This window comes from Colobus angolensis, unplaced genomic scaffold (genome assembly GCF_000951035.1).
Source record: "Colobus angolensis palliatus isolate OR3802 unplaced genomic scaffold, Cang.pa_1.0 Scaffold81, whole genome shotgun sequence".
NCBI classification, from domain to species: domain Eukaryota; kingdom Metazoa; phylum Chordata; class Mammalia; order Primates; family Cercopithecidae; genus Colobus; species Colobus angolensis.
In genome coordinates this window covers 7,273,802-7,290,363 of record NW_012121932.1, presented here as the reverse complement: position 1 = coordinate 7,290,363, position 16,562 = coordinate 7,273,802, and the positions used below count along the sequence as shown (strand labels likewise).

Sequence of the window (16,562 nt, the reverse complement as noted above, 5' to 3'; positions counted from 1 at the left end):
GGTGGCGGGTGCCTGTAATCCCAGTTACTCTGGAGGCTGAGGCAGGAGAATCACTTGAACCCGAGAGGCGAAAGTTGCAGTGAGCCAAGGTCACGCCATTGCACTCCAGCCTAGGCAACAAGGGGGAAACTCTGTCTCAAAAAATAAAATAAAATAAATAAATAAATGAGTCTTTATTTGGAATAAACCTTCATGTAGGTCAGTCGATTGTACTGCGTATCAGGTCATGCTGTCAGGGACACCTGGGGGTGAGTAGAATATTCTCTTCAATGGAGAATGAGACAAGTACACAGAGGAGGTCAGCCCTGGTTTCTTTGGCGGCCAAGGGACTTGTGTCTACCACAGAGTAGACCAGCCTTCGAGTGCTGTGCAGGAGTGCATGCTTACAGAAGTGGGCTCTGCTCTCCTGAGGGTTGCCTGCAATTCCCTGCCACCCAGAGAAGGAGGCCTTGACAGCGAAGATCCTGAAGGGGAGCGGGGACAATCCTGTGCCATGAGTGGGTAATAGGAACGATCCTGCACCGTTTATGACGGCTGTGAGGAACAAGAGAGGATTAAATAGCTTTATCCCGGGGTTAGTGGAATGAGGGTGGAGGGCTGAGTGAGGGATGAGCTCACATTTCACCAAATGAAAAGCAGGAAGCATCCTCAAGGGCAGGGTTGCCTCAAGCCTGTGCTCTGTGGCCTTGCACCTGATTAATATGGAATCTGCACTGCAAGGTGCCTCTGGGCACGTATTCGAAGGTGTTCCCGTCCACCGAAGCTAACACACCCCACAGCAGCCAAGCCCCTTATCACTGAATCAGCAGGACACTGGCGACCCTGAGGGCCAGGAGAAGCGGGTTGTCTGGTGAATCCCTTCTCTGCATGGGGAGGGAGTCTGTGAAGATTGACATCCAGACACGCCCCCTCTCCTCCTCAGCGCCCCTCCCTGCACTGTCCTGTCCCAGAAAGAGAGACATCGGCTCATGGCCACCTGCCAAGTCAGGCCCAGGCCGCGAGGGAGGGGAAAAGGGACGCGGGAGGCGGCGCACCGGCTGTTCAGATACAGCCACTGCCACTCCTTTAGACTCTGGACGTGTGAGGACTGGCGGCGCTCGACCTCGCGTTATAAAAAGCGGCTGGGCAGTATCGGCAAGACAACCTGGGAGGCGGGTACTGGACCTCACGTATTCGCGCCGCGCCCCCCACCTGTGGCTACGCGCGGGGCTAGCTGCGCTCCCCTGGGCGGCGCCGGGCGCCCGCGGCTTGTGGCGAGATGGGCCGCTACTCGGGCAAGACTTGCCGGCTGCTCTTCATGCTGGTGCTCACCGTCGCATTCTTCGTGGCGGAGCTGGTCTCCGGCTACCTGGGCAACTCCATCGCGCTGCTCTCCGACTCCTTCAACATGCTCTCCGACCTGATCTCGCTGTGCGTGGGCCTGAGCGCCGGCTACATTGCCCGGCGCCCCACCAGGGGCTTCAGCGCCACCTACGGCTACGCCCGTGCCGAGGTGGTGGGCGCGCTGAGCAACGCCGTCTTCCTCACCGCGCTCTGCTTCACCATCTTCGTGGAGGCCGTGCTGCGCCTGGCCCGCCCCGAGCGCATCGATGACCCCGAGCTGGTGCTCATCGTTGGCGTCCTGGGGCTGTTGGTCAACGTGGTGGGGCTGCTCATCTTCCAGGACTGCGCTGCCTGGTTCGCGTGCTGCCGCCAGGGCCGCAGTCGCCGCCTGCAACAGCGGCAGCAGCTGGCGGAAGACTGCGCTCCCGGCGCTTTCGGGGGGCCTCAGGGCTTGGAGGACCCGCGGCGCGCTGCAGCCCCGACAGCCCCAGGCTCGGACTCGGCCGTAACCCTCCGGGAGACCTCGGTGGAAAGGAAGCGAGAGAAGGGGGCGACCGTGTTCTCAAACGTAGCAGGTGCCTTTCGGTTGCATCCTTTGGACCGCTTGGCCCGCCCTTCCCCCTCCCACCAGTCTCTTTCTTCTCACCCCACGTCCTCTTTTTCTTCTGCATGCTTTTCTTTTCTTTCTTTCTCTCTTTCTTTTCTTTCTTTTTCTCTCTCTCTTTCTCTATCTTTCTTTCTCTCTCTCTCTGTTTTTTAAAATAAATCCATTCCCTTTACAGTCCTGCTTCTCTTCTGCCAATTTAACGTATTCCCCATCCTTTCTTTTTTCTCCTGGATCCTTGGGTAGCCCTAGCCTCTTTTCCCTTACCCTGTTCTCTCTATATGAGTATCAATTTTCTTGGAAATCAGTCATTATTATTGGCAACAGGCAGCACTCTCCAACCCCTCCTTCCTCTCATTACTTGCTATCTGAATTTTGTTGTTCTCCCTCCCTCTTTGCCCATCCATTTGTCTTCTTGGGTGTCACGGGTTTGGGGGCTGCATGTGGGCTCCGATTCGCCCTCTTTTTGTTTTAACTTGAAAGGATGTGTGAATGAAGTCCAAAGGTGGATCACAAGGCTATTTCAATGCCAAAATGTACTGTTCTGAGCTGTGGGTGTGCAGAAGAAGAGTCTCCCTTAAGCTAGTAGGAATTTAAAATAACAAAACTTTATTTTGAGTCCATTGGTTTTTTTTGTTTGTTTGTTTGTTTGTAGAACTTATACACAACACAAGGTTTCTTCTTTGAATGCAGGTGATTCCTTCAACACCCAGAATGAGCCAGAAGAGGTGACGAAAAAAGAGAAAAAGTCTGAAGCTCTGAATATCAGAGGTAGGATTGACTTTGGGCCTATTTGAAATCCCTTTCTATGACACACATGGACTGTGCTGTTCATTTCTGTTTGACTTTTAATAAAGCAAAGGTGTGTTTGAAAGTAGGCCAGTTATATGCATAGACTATGACCTGACTTTCTTTCGTAATCACTGCATTGATCCTGAGGGAGAAACTGGTTGCTAATGATTTATCGTAGCTCCACTTAGATCCATGCTAATACTGCCTGCTCCAGAGCTGCACATATCAATGTTATGTAACTACTTTACTTGGTTTTATTGGTCCATGGATATTGCTAACAAATCATGCAACCTATTGAATTGATTTTGATAAAGGTAGGAAAAGAGTAGGTGAGCTGCTATCCAAAGTTGTGCCCTATCTGGCATTGCTGAGTGACCCTATTGCATCAGTTGTTTCTGCCAGAAATCTGCTTTTGTGAAGGGACTGTTGGCTCACTAAAACCTCCACTCCCAGGACCAAAGGAAGTGTTCTGGTGAGGCCCAGGGCAAGCACCTAACTAGCATTCTTCTCACCATGTGGTCAAGGTCAGAAGCACTGGACTAAGGGTCAGCCCAGGGGTTTTTGAGATGTGTTTCTCTCTGGACACCATTGTAGCCAACATCTCTCCTTTCCGACTTCTTGAGCATAGACTTTGCTTTAGAGTGATTCCAGAAGGGGTTAATCCCCAGTCTTGACTTTGAGAATTCCAACAAGAATTAAGCAACCCTCTACTTTCCTGTGATTTGGGGAAAGCCTGTAAGTGGGGCTTTGATGGAAATAATATAATGAAAAATGAATAATTCTGGAGATACCTTCACTTTGAGTGTCTCGCATCTGTTTTACAAAGTAATTCTCAGAGTGAACCTACAGGGAAAATCCAGAAGATAACAACAATAGCATATGAGCTCCTAAAAATTTCTAAATTAATCAAACAAATTTAAAGGCAACAGGGGAATTTGCTCTCTGAAAGAGCTTAGTTTTAAAAGATACTCCATAATGAAAAAAACAATCATCATCCTCTATCTTTCTTTTTTAAGGTCCAGTTTAAATATATATATACATTGGGGTGGGCGCGGTGGCTTACGCCTGTAATCCCAGCACTTTGGGAGGCTGAATGGGCAGATCACCTGAGGTCAGGAGTTCGAGACCAGCCTGGCCAACATGGCGGAACCCCATCTCTAGTAAACATACAAAAACTAGCCAGGCGTGGTGGTGGGCGCCTGTAATCCTAGCTACTCAGGAGGCTGAGGCAGGAGAATTGCTGAACTCTGGAGGTGGAGGTTGCAGTGAGCCGAGATTGCACCCCTGCACTCCAGCCTGGGAGACTGAGCTAGATTCTGTATATATACACACACACACACATACAGAATTTTTAAGGTGGAGTTCACCATCAGAGACTTTAACTTTTCAAAGCCTGTTCTGTTAAGTATCCTCATTTTTTTCCTTCTTTGAGATGGAGTCCTGCTCTGTCTCCCAGGCTGGAGTGCAGTGGCGCCATCTCTACTCACTGCAACCTCCACCTACCAGGTTCAAGTGATCCTTGTGTCTCAGCCTCCCAAGTAGCTGGGATTACAGGTGCGCACCACCACGCCTGGCTGATTTTTGTATTTTTAGCAGAAACGGGGTTTCACCTTGTTGGCCAGGCTGGTCTCGAACTCCTGACCTCAGGCAATCTGCCCACCTCAGCAGCCCTGGATTACAGGTATGAGCCACTGTACCCGGCCAACTATCCTCATTCTTACGTTACAAAGTTGAGAAAGAGAATAGGTAGGTGGATTGAAGCAAAGAAGAAGAGTAGGCCCTCGAAGATATAGTGATCTTGTTTGGGAAACTCGTATGAATTTGCCAAATTTTAGTCCTAAGCTATTGAAGTTTCTTGGTAGAAAAATGTCAGTAGCAGAATGCCTTGCTATACCTGGCTGGGCCCTTGGTTTACAGGAACTGACACCAGTGCACCTGTAGCTGCTGATAGAGGTGAACAGTGCAGTGGTTGAAAGATTGGGATTTGGCTTCAAACTGCCTGAGTGTGAATCATGGCTCTGCCACTTAAGAACCATGTGACTTTGGGGCAAGTTATTGAACCTCTCTAAGCCTCCAATCCCCTCATCTTTAAAATGAGGATAATAACGGTACCCACACCTTATGGGATTGCTTTGAAATAAATGAAACATATAAAGTGTTTAGGCTTATAGCAGGAAAACTAGCTAACATTTTTATTGAGTACATACTTTGTCCCTGGTACCATTCATGAATGAGTAAACTGGTAGTCACAACAATCTTACTGAGTGGATACGGTGATCGTTTAATTAGTGGGTGGAACTGCTGGGCTCAACCCGCAGTGCTTCCGTGTTAGCTGAGATCATTCCTGCTGCTTTTGACAAGCTGTGGCTAATAGGAGCCTTTCCATATTCCCAGCTAAGTGTGAAGCTGGCCTCCCCTTTGGTGCTGTGTTCTTATCTTGGAGCCACAGTTCAGGGAAGGATCACAGAATGGTAGAACTGGAAGGACCTTAGGGAAAATGGACTTTTCACTTCACAGATGAGGAAGCAGGGTGCAGAGAGTTTGATGACTTCCCCAAGTCACCACAGCTGAAGCAGAGACAAGGCTGGAATCCTGGGCTCCTACATCACATATCTGGCCCTTTCCATGATCACACATTGCCTCTAGACTCCAGACAGGGAGGGCTTGCTTCTCTAGTACATAGTCCACTGAATGATTACATTTCTAGCATTTAAGCAACTGCTTTAGAAAGCAGGACTGTGTCCCAGTCTCCAGATCTGCAGAGGAAGCAGCCTATGGGGATCTCTGTGAATAAAAACAATTTCTTCATTTTCTTTACCGTTTCTCTTATTCCAGTGGGAATAAAAAAAATGAGTTCTTTTGTTTTTTTGAGACAAAGTCTCACTCTGTAGTCCAGGCTGGAGTGTAGTGTCGTGATCTCGACTCAACGCAAACCGCCTCCCAGGTTCAAGCGATTCTCCTGCCTCAGCCTACAGAGTAGCTGGGATTACAGATGCATGCCACTTCACCCGGCTAATTCTTTTTTTTTTTTTTTTTTGTATTTTTAGTAGAGACAGGGTTTGCCATGTTGGCCAGGCTGGTCTTGAACTCCCAACCTCAGGTAATCTGCCTGCCTCGGCCTCCCAAAGTGCTAGGATTATAGGCGTGAGCCACTGTGCCCGGCAAAAAAATGAGTTCTAAGGAACACACTCTGTCTTCTACTGTAAAGTATGGTAAAAACACAATCCTCTTAAAATTCTCATCAATGTGCTTTGTAGTGGTCAATTTTATTTAATAGTATCAGACATGATATATTAAAAATGTTGTAACAATACGTCAGAAAGACAATTAGTTTTTTAAAGTTTAGTATAAACATAAATAGATGAATAGCCATCTTGACATCCCTTGAAAAGAAATCCCCTTTGATGAGATGTTTCTTTGTGATTCTTACTTTTTTCCAATAAGAAAGATCTCATTTTTTCATTACCATTTGTCCAGTGCAAATGCACTATTTCCAGTCATTCAACAAATTCAACAGCACTGATGGCTTTCCTAAGTGCTAGGGCACATCAGATTTCAACTTGTGTCAAATTGCCAATTTATGTTATATGCCAGTTTTTGGGGGGTTTTGTTTTAATCTAAAGGCAGCAAATGAGGGCCAAGTACAGAGGTTTGCTGTCTTTGCAAAGCTACCTTGAGAGCATTGTGATAATCGGGTGATTGAGTTGTCTACTAAGTGGTGCTCTTTGTGTCTCAGATCATGCTGCCAGATTTATCTTTCTGAATCATAGATGTGATCACGTCGGAGCCCGCTCAAAGCCTTTACTGCATGCAGGATATGGTCTAAACACTGCTGACATTCAAGAGCTTGCTGTTCCATGCCAATACTCCTTTCTAGACGTTTCTGCCCTTCCCTTCACCCCTTCATGGCCTCACCTCCCCCTTCAGCTCTTCACTGTCTCCCTGCATAGCCATCAACATTTAATGTACATCTGTAGTGAGGTGAGGAGAGCTTAGACCCTGTGATCAGGCAGATTTGGTTTGCGTTCTGCCTCTCGCCTTTCCTAGCTAGGTGACCTTGGGCAAGGAACTTAATCTCTTTAATGTTCAGCCCCCTCATCTATGTGATGGAGCTAATACGACCAACATCACTGTGTTGTGCGGATCACATGGGTGGTTAGAACTTTCTGCACAGAGGACCCACTCAACAAATGGTGCCCGTTATCATTATCTTCACCTCTTGGTCATTCTCAGAGGGTTTTCAGACATTTGTTTACATAATCTACAGAACTAGCCTCTGAGGGAGGTGAGGCAGATATTATTACTACCACATTTCACAGATGAGAATCTTGCTCCTCAAAGAGGTTGACTTTCCTAAGGTCCATGGCTCATAGCAACAGCGTCAGGGTCTGTGAGTACAAATTTAGCGCATCAGCCTCTGGTGTTGCCCCACGAGCACGTCCTCTATTTGCAGTTTCCTATGAGTCTCCCGTGGTGTTTCTGTCTGAAATACCTTCTCCTGTGGTTGCCTATTGAAGTCTGCCTCCTCTCCAGAGGCCTGCCAAAATTACCTACTTCTCAACAAGACTTTCTTTAGATTTCTCATCACAGGAGACTCTTTTCCTCGCTGAGGAGGTTATCCATGTATTTATCTCAGAATTTTCCATTTTGAGAGGCTGAGGCGAGAGGATTACTTGAGGCCAGGAGTTTGAGACCAGCCCAGGTAACACAGCAAACCCCTGTCTCTGCAAAAAAAAAAAAAAAAAAAAAAAAAAAAAGATAAAAAAATTCTTTTAAAAAGTAAAAAAATTAACTTGTGCAGTGGCAAGCACCTGTAGTCCTAGATACTTGGGAGGCTGAGATGGGAGGATCATTCGAGCCCAAGAGTTCAAAGTTGGAGTGAGCTATGATTGTGCCACTGTACTCCAGCCTGGGTGACAGAGGGAGACCCCATTTTTTCTCTCTCTCAGTCTCTCTCTCTCTCTCGGTCTCTCTCTATGTCTCTCGGTCTCTGTCTCTCTCTCTCTCTTACACACTCACAGACACCCCACAGAATTTTGCCAGTGCACTGTAGTTAATGGTCATGACCAGGACTTCTTCATCTTTTCATGGGCAGCTAGAAGACACATTGCATTATTAAATGTCAGGAATTGAGTGGATGCTGCTTTAAACAGTTTTTCTTTCTTTTTTTTTTTTTTTTTTTGAGATGGAGTCTGGCTCTGTCGCCCAGGCTGGAGTGCAGTGGCCGGATCTCAGCTCACTGCAAGCTCTGCCTCCCGGGTTCACGCAATTCTCCTGCCTCAGCCTCCCGGGTAGCTGGGACTACAGGCGCCCGCCACCTCGCCCGGCTAGTTTTTTGTATCTTTTTAGTAGAGATGGGGTTTCACCGTGTTAGCCAGGATGGTCTCGATCTCCTGACCTCATGATCCCCCCGTCTCGGCCTCCCAAAGTGCTGGGATTACAGGCTTGAGCCACCGCGCCCGGCCTAAAGAGTTTTTCAAACTGAAGGCCGTGACAATTTGGGGCCTAAAATTAGTTTAGTAGAAAATTAATTATAATAGAATGAAATAGAATAGATAATAGTAAGAAATCATATATAAGGATGAATTTTGCTTTCCCATGAATTATTTGTTTCAATTGGTATCTCTGTGCTAGGATGCAAAACATAATTCTTACTGTGGATTATGGGAAAAACAAGTTTGAAAGTTACTATTTTATGTAATTCTTAGGGAGTAACAGTGGGATTTCTCAGAAGGAAAAGCTGAAATTGAATTGTAGAACTTACATGAGGCAGGATGCACAGCAGATCTCTGGTCAGACTACCCAGATTGACATCTCCAGTTAACACTTTTTAGTTGTGTGATTTTGGACAAGTTACTTAGGTATTCTGTGCCTTAGTTTCCTCATTTGTAAAATGAAGACAGTACCAGCCAGAAATAATCAAAAGGATCAGATTCCAATTTTCAAGAGTTTATTCAAGTGAAAAGCTGGCAATGGCCATTCCGGGACTCATCACTCCAGAGAAATGGGGATAGGGTTCCAAAGTTAAAAGCCAAATTCTTGCTTATATATAAGACAAAGAAATTTAGCAGGGTTACAACATTTTGTATACAAGCCTGGTTTAGGAGTTAAAAAAATTAGCTACAATTTGTTTTCTTTTCCAAGTGGCTTGTTTTCTTTATAGCTGGTTTTCATTTCCTTTCCAACTTAAAAGAGTGTATTTAACATTCCATATTAAGGGACTGTGATAGCCATGGTGTCTTGTATGGAAAAGGTAAGAGGGAGGATGAAAATCAATAGTAAGAGAGAAGGGGGTCTTCCCTGGGGCCCTTTGCCATTTACAACATTTTACAGAGCAATGCAGGTAGGGAAAAAGACTGAATTCACACATACAACAGCTTACAGTTGCCTGTCACGTAGCTCAGGCCCTGTAATTCACATTCCTTGAAGGCTCAAAATACTTTTGAGTTCCAACAGCTTAGATTTTGCATTATTTATTTTCACAAGGGTAACCACTTTACAGTCCTTAAAAGGATGTAATGGGTAAGTATAACACACTTAACGCCTGGAGCATATGTGTTAGTTAGTATAACAAGAATAATAGTTATTATTATTAAAGACAAGAGTTACTGTATGACATAGGAGTTATGACAATCAACCAGAAGCTACTTTTTATTGAATGCCTACATTGCTATTATATAAACAAAGGCAATTTGGAGTATGACCCTGATCCTCATGTTGCTTATGGAGGAAATGGATCTAACATGTATGAGACAATCAGAGAATAAAAAACTGTCTCACGCAGTAAACATGATATCACATGTGTATAGGAAATATTAGGCTTTCATATTTTTATGGTAGCATTTTGTACTGTCCTGAAGCAAGTTAAAGCTTCGATTCATAGCTCCTTGTAGTGGAACAAAGTATTTTTGAGTTTCCCTTCGGTGGTTCAGGACAGGGACTGGGGAGTTAAAAGCTCCTTTGGGGGTGGGGTGTTGTGAGAAAGGAGCACAGCATTAGAAAATGGGAATGTTAATGTATATACTGAATCAAGATCTTATTATCATAAGTAAACACTCAGTCAAAAGGACATATGGGAATTCTTTTTATTCCTGTAGTTTTTGGGGAAAATTTGAGGCAATTGCCTCAAATTACATTTAGTGTTCACAGAATGCCATTTTACCTATGATGTTATTTAGAATTGTGGAGGTGTTGCCAAGAGGAGGAATTAGCTCAATTAAAGCACCTTCCAAGTGAGACTGTTTAGTCTTAGCCATGAGTAAGTTGTTAGTAATTTGGATTATTATTAATTCTACTGCATAAGTCTGTGGAATACATGGAGAGACAAAGCCGACCTTTCTTAACATATATGCTTTCTTCTAGAGCAGTGCTTTGGAAACTAGTATGTGCATTCCAATCATCTGGGCATTTTTGTTTTTTGTTTTTTTTTTCTGAGACAGAGTTTCACTCTTGTTGCCCAGGCTGGAGTACAATGGCACTATCTTGGCTCACTGCAACCTCCGCCTCCTGGGTTCAAGTGATTCTTCTGCCTCAGCCTTCTGAGTAGCTGGGATTACAGGTGCCCTCACAATACCTAGCTGATTTTTTGTATTTTTAGTAGAGATAGGGTTTCACCATATTGGCCAGGCTGTCTTGAATTCCTGACTTCAGATGATCTACCTGCCTTGGCCTCCCAAAGTGCTGGGAATACAGGAGTGAGTCACCGCACCTGGCCTCATCTGGGCATCTTTTTAAAATGCAGGTTCAGATTCTACAGATCTGAGGTGGGGCCTGAGATGCGGTATTTCTAACAAGCTCATAGGTGATGCTGATGCTACTGGTTTGCAAACTATACTTTGAATTGCAAGATTCTGATGTTGCTTTCTGTAAAAACAAACAAAACCCCCCAAAACCAAAACCCAAAACTTTGTGTTTATATTTTATAATTTTTCTGACCAAATTTTTACCTAATTTACTTACTAAATCCCAATTTAGTCTTTCGCTAACAATTGGGCACTCAAATCTTTGCTGAGGAATGAATATGTTCTATATCATAATCAGTATCTTTAGAAACAATTCCCTTAATTAAAGGCACCCACAATTTTTAGTATTATCTGTAGAATTTTAATTTTATTTTATTGTGATAAATGACTGTTTACGCAATGGAAATGTTGCTGGAGTCCCTGTTCTTGGGCATCTCTTAAACCAAATGCCATTTAAATGACCACAGACTAAAAACAAAGTAGGTAAATCCTTACAGGGAAAGGGGAAAGCGGATCAAGGTAGGAAAATGGCAATTTGTTTTAAAGACTCTCTTAATACAACTTGTTCCCTCTCCCCTTAAACATGTTTAAAATAATGTAAAGCACAGATACTTGTCTAAAAGAAAAAGAAATCATTTGCACAGCCTCTGTTTTCCAGCTTGGTGCCCTTTGATAGGTGGTGAGCGGTAGCGATGTGGCCCGGTGAGATGGCACAGGCATTCTTCCTACATGTCAGAATCTTCCTAGGCTGTTGCTCTTCCAAGGTACTCTGAGTCCTGAGCTGGTGACCTGGGGTTTTGTTTCCTAAGAAGTAGTTGCCATTATTTTGATTCATCCTACTGCTCTAACCAAAACAAAAACCAAAAAACTCCAAATGGTAACAGATATTCGTATACCTGGAAATCCAAGCCAATGAGTGTCACGTGGCTTCCAGATTTGCATCTGTGCTGCAGTAGTCTTTCTTTCTTCCTGGCAGGTGTACTTTTGCATGTGATGGGAGATGCCCTGGGGTCCGTGGTTGTGGTCATCACGGCCATCATATTCTATGTGCTTCCCCTGAAGAGTGAGGACCCGTGTAACTGGCAGTGTTACATTGACCCCAGCCTGACTGTCCTCATGGTCATTATCATTTTGTCATCTGCCTTCCCGCTCATCAAGGAGACCGCTGCCATTCTGCTGCAGATGGTCCCCAAAGGAGTCAACATGGAAGAGCTGAGTAAGTAGACTGAATTTTGATCCAGAACCACTCTCACTTTAATGTTATTCAGGCCAAAGGACAAGCATTATTTAAGAGCAGTGTTTGAGTTATGTATTCTGAAATACCTTAAATCACCAGGTGGTAGAGATATCATCATATGTTTTATAGCCTATTAAGATGACTCAGCTCCAAGTACCAAAGGTCCTTTGCAATCTGTGATTCTCTGACTCAACTGCAATGCAATGCTTGGTCCGGGCGTGGTGGCTCATGCCTGTAATCCCAGCACTCTGGGAGGCCAAGTCGAGTGGATCACCTGAGGTCAGGAGTTTGAGACCAGCCTGACCAACATAGTGAAACCCTGTCTCTACTAAAAATACAAAAAATTAGCCGGGTGTGGTAGCATGCACCTGTAGTCCCAGCTCCTCAGAAGGCTGAGGCAGGAAAATCGCTTGAACCCAGGAGGTGGAGGTTGCAGGGAGCCGAAATTGCACCACTGCACTCTAGCCTGGGTAACAGAGTGAGACTCTGACTCAAAACAAAACAAAACAAAAATGCAATGCTTGGATAATACCTATTCCGGGGCTACTTACTTTCATTTCAAAGATTTATTTTAATCCAAATAAGGCCATTTCTGCCAGGAACTTTATTTTATTTTCCTTATTCTAAAAACACAAATCATTCATATTCTAGACCCTACTTTCTAGTTAATGCGGGCATGCAAGTCACTGTGTCTCTCACAGCACTGCCCAGAGCTGCAGGCAGAGTAGGTGGTGGGAGAGGGAAGGAGACAGAGGAGCAGACATACAGCATTGCCTTTGCCTTCCCAGGAGCTAGTTCGTTTCCCAATTGAGGAAATAAGATAAACATATACAAAGAAATTTGTGATATATACTGGATATGTTTTTAATAAAGTGATATATTTAAAAACAGATATTTTTAACAATAGAGGGTTACTTGTTGTGCCTCACGCCTGTAATCTCACCACTTTGGGAGGCTGAAGGGGAAGGATTGCATAAGACCAGGAGTTCAAGACCAGCCTGGGCAACATAGTAAGACCTCATTTTTACAAAAATAAAAAATTATTTTTTATAAATAAATAAAAAAAGTAAAGGTTGTAATGTGTGCCTGTGGTCCCAGCTACTCAGTGGGTTGAGGTGGGAGGATCACTGGACCCAGGAGTTTGAGGCTGCAGAGAGCCATAAACATGACACTGCACTCTAGCCTGGGAGACAGGGCAAGACTCTCTGTCTCTAAAAAACCAAAAAAACCCCACGAGATGGTAATAACAATAGCAATATTTTCATAGCATTTACTACATGCTAGAAATGTAAGTGTTCTAAGTACTTTACTTATAATAATGTATTTTAATCCTTAAAATAATACAAAAAGTTACTATTATCATTTCTATTATACAGATAAGGAAACTGAGGCACAAAGAGGTTAGGTAATTGTCTAACGTCATGCAGTTAGTAAATGTCTAAACTGGGATTCATACTAGCTGGCTGCAGAGCCTTTGCTCAAATCAGTATTGAATACCATTTCTCTAAATACATACTCATTTTGGAAAGTATAGAAAATACAGAGGAGCCTAAATGAGAAAACAGAAATCTCTCATAATTTGATTGTGGAAACTACCACTGTTAATATTTTCTTCTACATGCAGTAAAAAGAAAAATCATACCATATACACAGTTTAGCAAATTGCTTTTTCACTTAAAAATACCTTATGTACATTTTCTCATATCCTTAAATATGCAACTTACTTTTAAACAACTATATCTTATTCCATTACATAATTGATTTAACTATTTCCTTGTTGGTTCCATCTTTTTAATGAATACAAGGAGCATTGTCCAAACCATTCTTGTACATAAATATTTGGTTATTTCTTTTAGGTTAAACTTTTAGCACTAGAATTGCTAGTAAAGGTTTTTTTGATTCATGTTGCCAAATCATCCCTTTTAAGAAAAGGCATTGCACTTTATACTACTATGGGAAGTTCATTCAAGTGTCCATTCCCTTGTATACTCAGCAACCCTGGGGACTTATTTCTTGTCGTTGTTAGACTTATTTTCTTAAATGACTTTGTATGGGCTAATAATGTGTGGAGAAAGAAGGTTAAGGGCAAATGGACCCAGAGTGGTAGAACTAATTTCTTCCTGCTGTTCTTAGTAAGTATGCAGCCATTTTGGTGAGAACGCTTGACGGGACCATATCCCTCCCGTAGTTCCATGTTTCAGATGCAGCACTCACCTTGGCTTTTGTTTGCTCTTCTCTGTTATAGTGAGCAAACTCTCTGCTGTGCCCGGAATTAGCAGTGTACATGAAGTGCACATCTGGGAACTTGTAAGCGGAAAGATTATTGCCACCCTACACATCAAGTATCCTAAGGACAGGGGATATCAAGATGCCAGCACAAAAATTCGAGAAATCTTCCACGGTGCGGGAATCCACAATGTGACCATCCAGTTTGAAAATGTGGACTTGAAGGAATCCCTGGAGCAGAAGGACTTACTATTGCTCTGCAACTCACCCTGCATCTCCAAGGGCTGTGCTAAGCAGCTGTGTTGTCCCCCCGGGGCACTGCCTCTGGCCCACGTCAATGGCTGCGCTGAGCACAATGGCGGGCCCTCCCTACACACATACGGAAGTGATGGCCTCAGTAGAAGAGACACAAGAGGAGTGGCTATTGAAGTGTCTTTGGACGGCTGTCTGAGTGACCACGGACAAACTCTTAACAAAACTCAGGAGGACCAATGTTATGTCAACAGCACTCATTTTTAATCTGGTACCCACATAATCAGACCGTATAGGCGAGGCACTTTGGAGCCACCATCTTGGCTCATAAAAAGAACTTTCCGGGTTGTAGGCTCAGACCGGACTTGCAGCGTGCATGCTCTGTGTTCACTAGGGGTTGGCTGTTAGGGATTTTAGTTAAACGTGTCTGTGAATTTTTATGTAACCCCTTTCCATTCCCCTGGGTGTCTCATGCTGCTCTTTGACTGTTTCAGCTTGAACATGCATTTTCTAAAGCAAACTGCACTAGCGTATATATCAGGGACACTGAAGTCTGGGACTGGGGCTCAATAGCTGCGGATACAGTGTTCAAAGAAGTTCTTGTTTCTAAACTGATTAGAACTTCTAGCTAATGTTCAGGTGAGATCATAGCTTAAATACATTCAAAAAACTAAAGTACCACAATAGGTGTATTTTTCCCTTTCCCCTTAACGATCATAAAAGAGACAAGTTAAATATTTCTGGCACTGAAGAAGTATCTTTTTTCTTTGATTCATTTTTGGATAAATATAAAATGAGTAACTATTATGGTAGAAAATATTCTCAGAACATTCTAGAGGAGGTAAAGATTAGTAGGGGGGTTTTGGCCATCTCTACATTTTTGTGAGGTGAGAGAAAACTAATGTTTACTTTCTGCTGTGAAATGAATTGTGGCTATAGAATGTTTCAAATGCTTAAATATATAATACATGTTTTTCACATGGAAGTGAGGGAATATTTCAGCTTCCTTAAGTATGACACAAATACTCAGCTGTCTTTTAGAGTCAGTATAGTTGGAGCTGTTTTCATTTAGTGCTTTGGTAATGATTTACTTATTTTTCCAAATGTCCTTTGACTTTTCTTTCATACGATTGCATTGATCTATGCAGCATTTACCAGAAAAGAGCATTCCTGGGATAGCAGAATCCTTAACATCGAGTGTTAATTCTTGTGAAATAAAGAAGCTTGACTGCCTTCTCTTTAATTAGACATATTTTAAAGTATTTATTATAGTTGTCAACTAGTGACTCAATGGAAAAGTTGATGTCCAAGGGAGAAATGAGAATTAGCTTAGTTGCTGCCTTTAATGTGTTTTTGAGGAACTTAAAATTTTCTTTCATGTCTCTGATCCGTATTACCAAGTTCAAATAAAATTTTTATAATCGGATTCAGACCCATAACCAAACTATATTGGTAGTAGAGAAGCATCTGTCATGTATTTAACACATTGTTCAGCATCAGTATTTAAATCAGAACAGTCTCGCAGGTATGAGAAAATGGGAGGTGCATCACTAGACAACTAATATCATCTTTTCTAGACTGCAAGATTGTATGAAAATAACCATCTCTTAGTGTGTAAAGTCCTGTTTAAAATCTGCACAGGATTTATCAGAGGTGCTGGGTTGATAATGAAGGCAGCATCCACAATTTTTTTAGAACAAACATCATATTTAAACAATTTATCTTAGTCCTGAATTTGAAGGCTAAAACAAATAAGCAGCTATGATCAGTAGGATAGGAAATCATTATTTTTTCTTTTTTGTAAAGACAGGGTCTCGCTATGTTGCCCAGGCTGGCCTTGAATTCCTAGCCTCAAGTGATTCTCCCACCTCGGCCTCCCAAAGCACAGGGAGAACAGGCATGAGCCACTGCACCTGGACAGGAAATTCTTTGTTCCCTGAAAATGTATTATCTGAGTTTAAATTGGCTGTGAATTAGGTAAATAGAAAAATGTCTAAAAATGCTTTTATTTCTGGGAACTTACTGGGCTAGGCTATATGCACTTTATAAGCATAAAGGGGTTAATGAGTAAGAATTTCTATTTTTAGTGTTAAAAGTGTGGCATGTACTCACACAAGACAGTGGATCCTCTAAGAAACTCAGCATGGAGATAAGTGGCCCAGATTCTCCTACATAAACATTGGTTGAAATTCCTTAGAGCCAAAAAGAAATTTTTCTCTGATTTCCTAATCTGAAGGTCTAATTTGATTTCACATCATTCTGCCTTTATTAAAAGGTAAAATTATAATTTCACAGTTTTTGTGCAACTGGCTGAAGAAATGCATATTAGTTTGCATTTAAACACTGTTCTTTAATCTCTAAAATATTTTTCTGGGTAAGAAAAGGC

The 16,562-nt window shown here is 43.1% G+C and overlaps 1 protein-coding gene across 1 annotated transcript; it reads left to right on the top strand.

The window, feature by feature from the left end:
* Positions 1 to 1,047: 1,047 nt before the first annotated feature.
* Positions 1,048 to 15,623, top strand: SLC30A10 (solute carrier family 30, member 10). Its single transcript, XM_011929449.1, has 4 exons — positions 1,048 to 1,898; positions 2,621 to 2,698; positions 11,438 to 11,677; positions 13,944 to 15,623. The coding sequence occupies exons 1-4, from the start codon at positions 1,259 to 1,261 to the stop codon at positions 14,441 to 14,443; spliced, it is 1,458 nt and encodes a 485-aa protein (XP_011784839.1). The 5' UTR covers positions 1,048 to 1,258; the 3' UTR covers positions 14,444 to 15,623.
* Positions 15,624 to 16,562: the final 939 nt, after the last annotated feature.

Excerpts from the sequence above, each read along its gene's own strand:
- SLC30A10 (XM_011929449.1), top strand. The coding sequence starts at position 1,259 with ATGGGCCGCTACTCGGGCAAGACTTGCCGGCTGCTCTTCATGCTGGTG. Across the intron at positions 1,899-2,620 it reads CGTGTTCTCAAACGTAGCAG|GTGATTCCTTCAACACCCAG; the intron begins GTGCCTTTCGGT and ends CTTTGAATGCAG. Across the intron at positions 11,678-13,943 it reads AGTCAACATGGAAGAGCTGA|TGAGCAAACTCTCTGCTGTG; the intron begins GTAAGTAGACTG and ends TCTCTGTTATAG.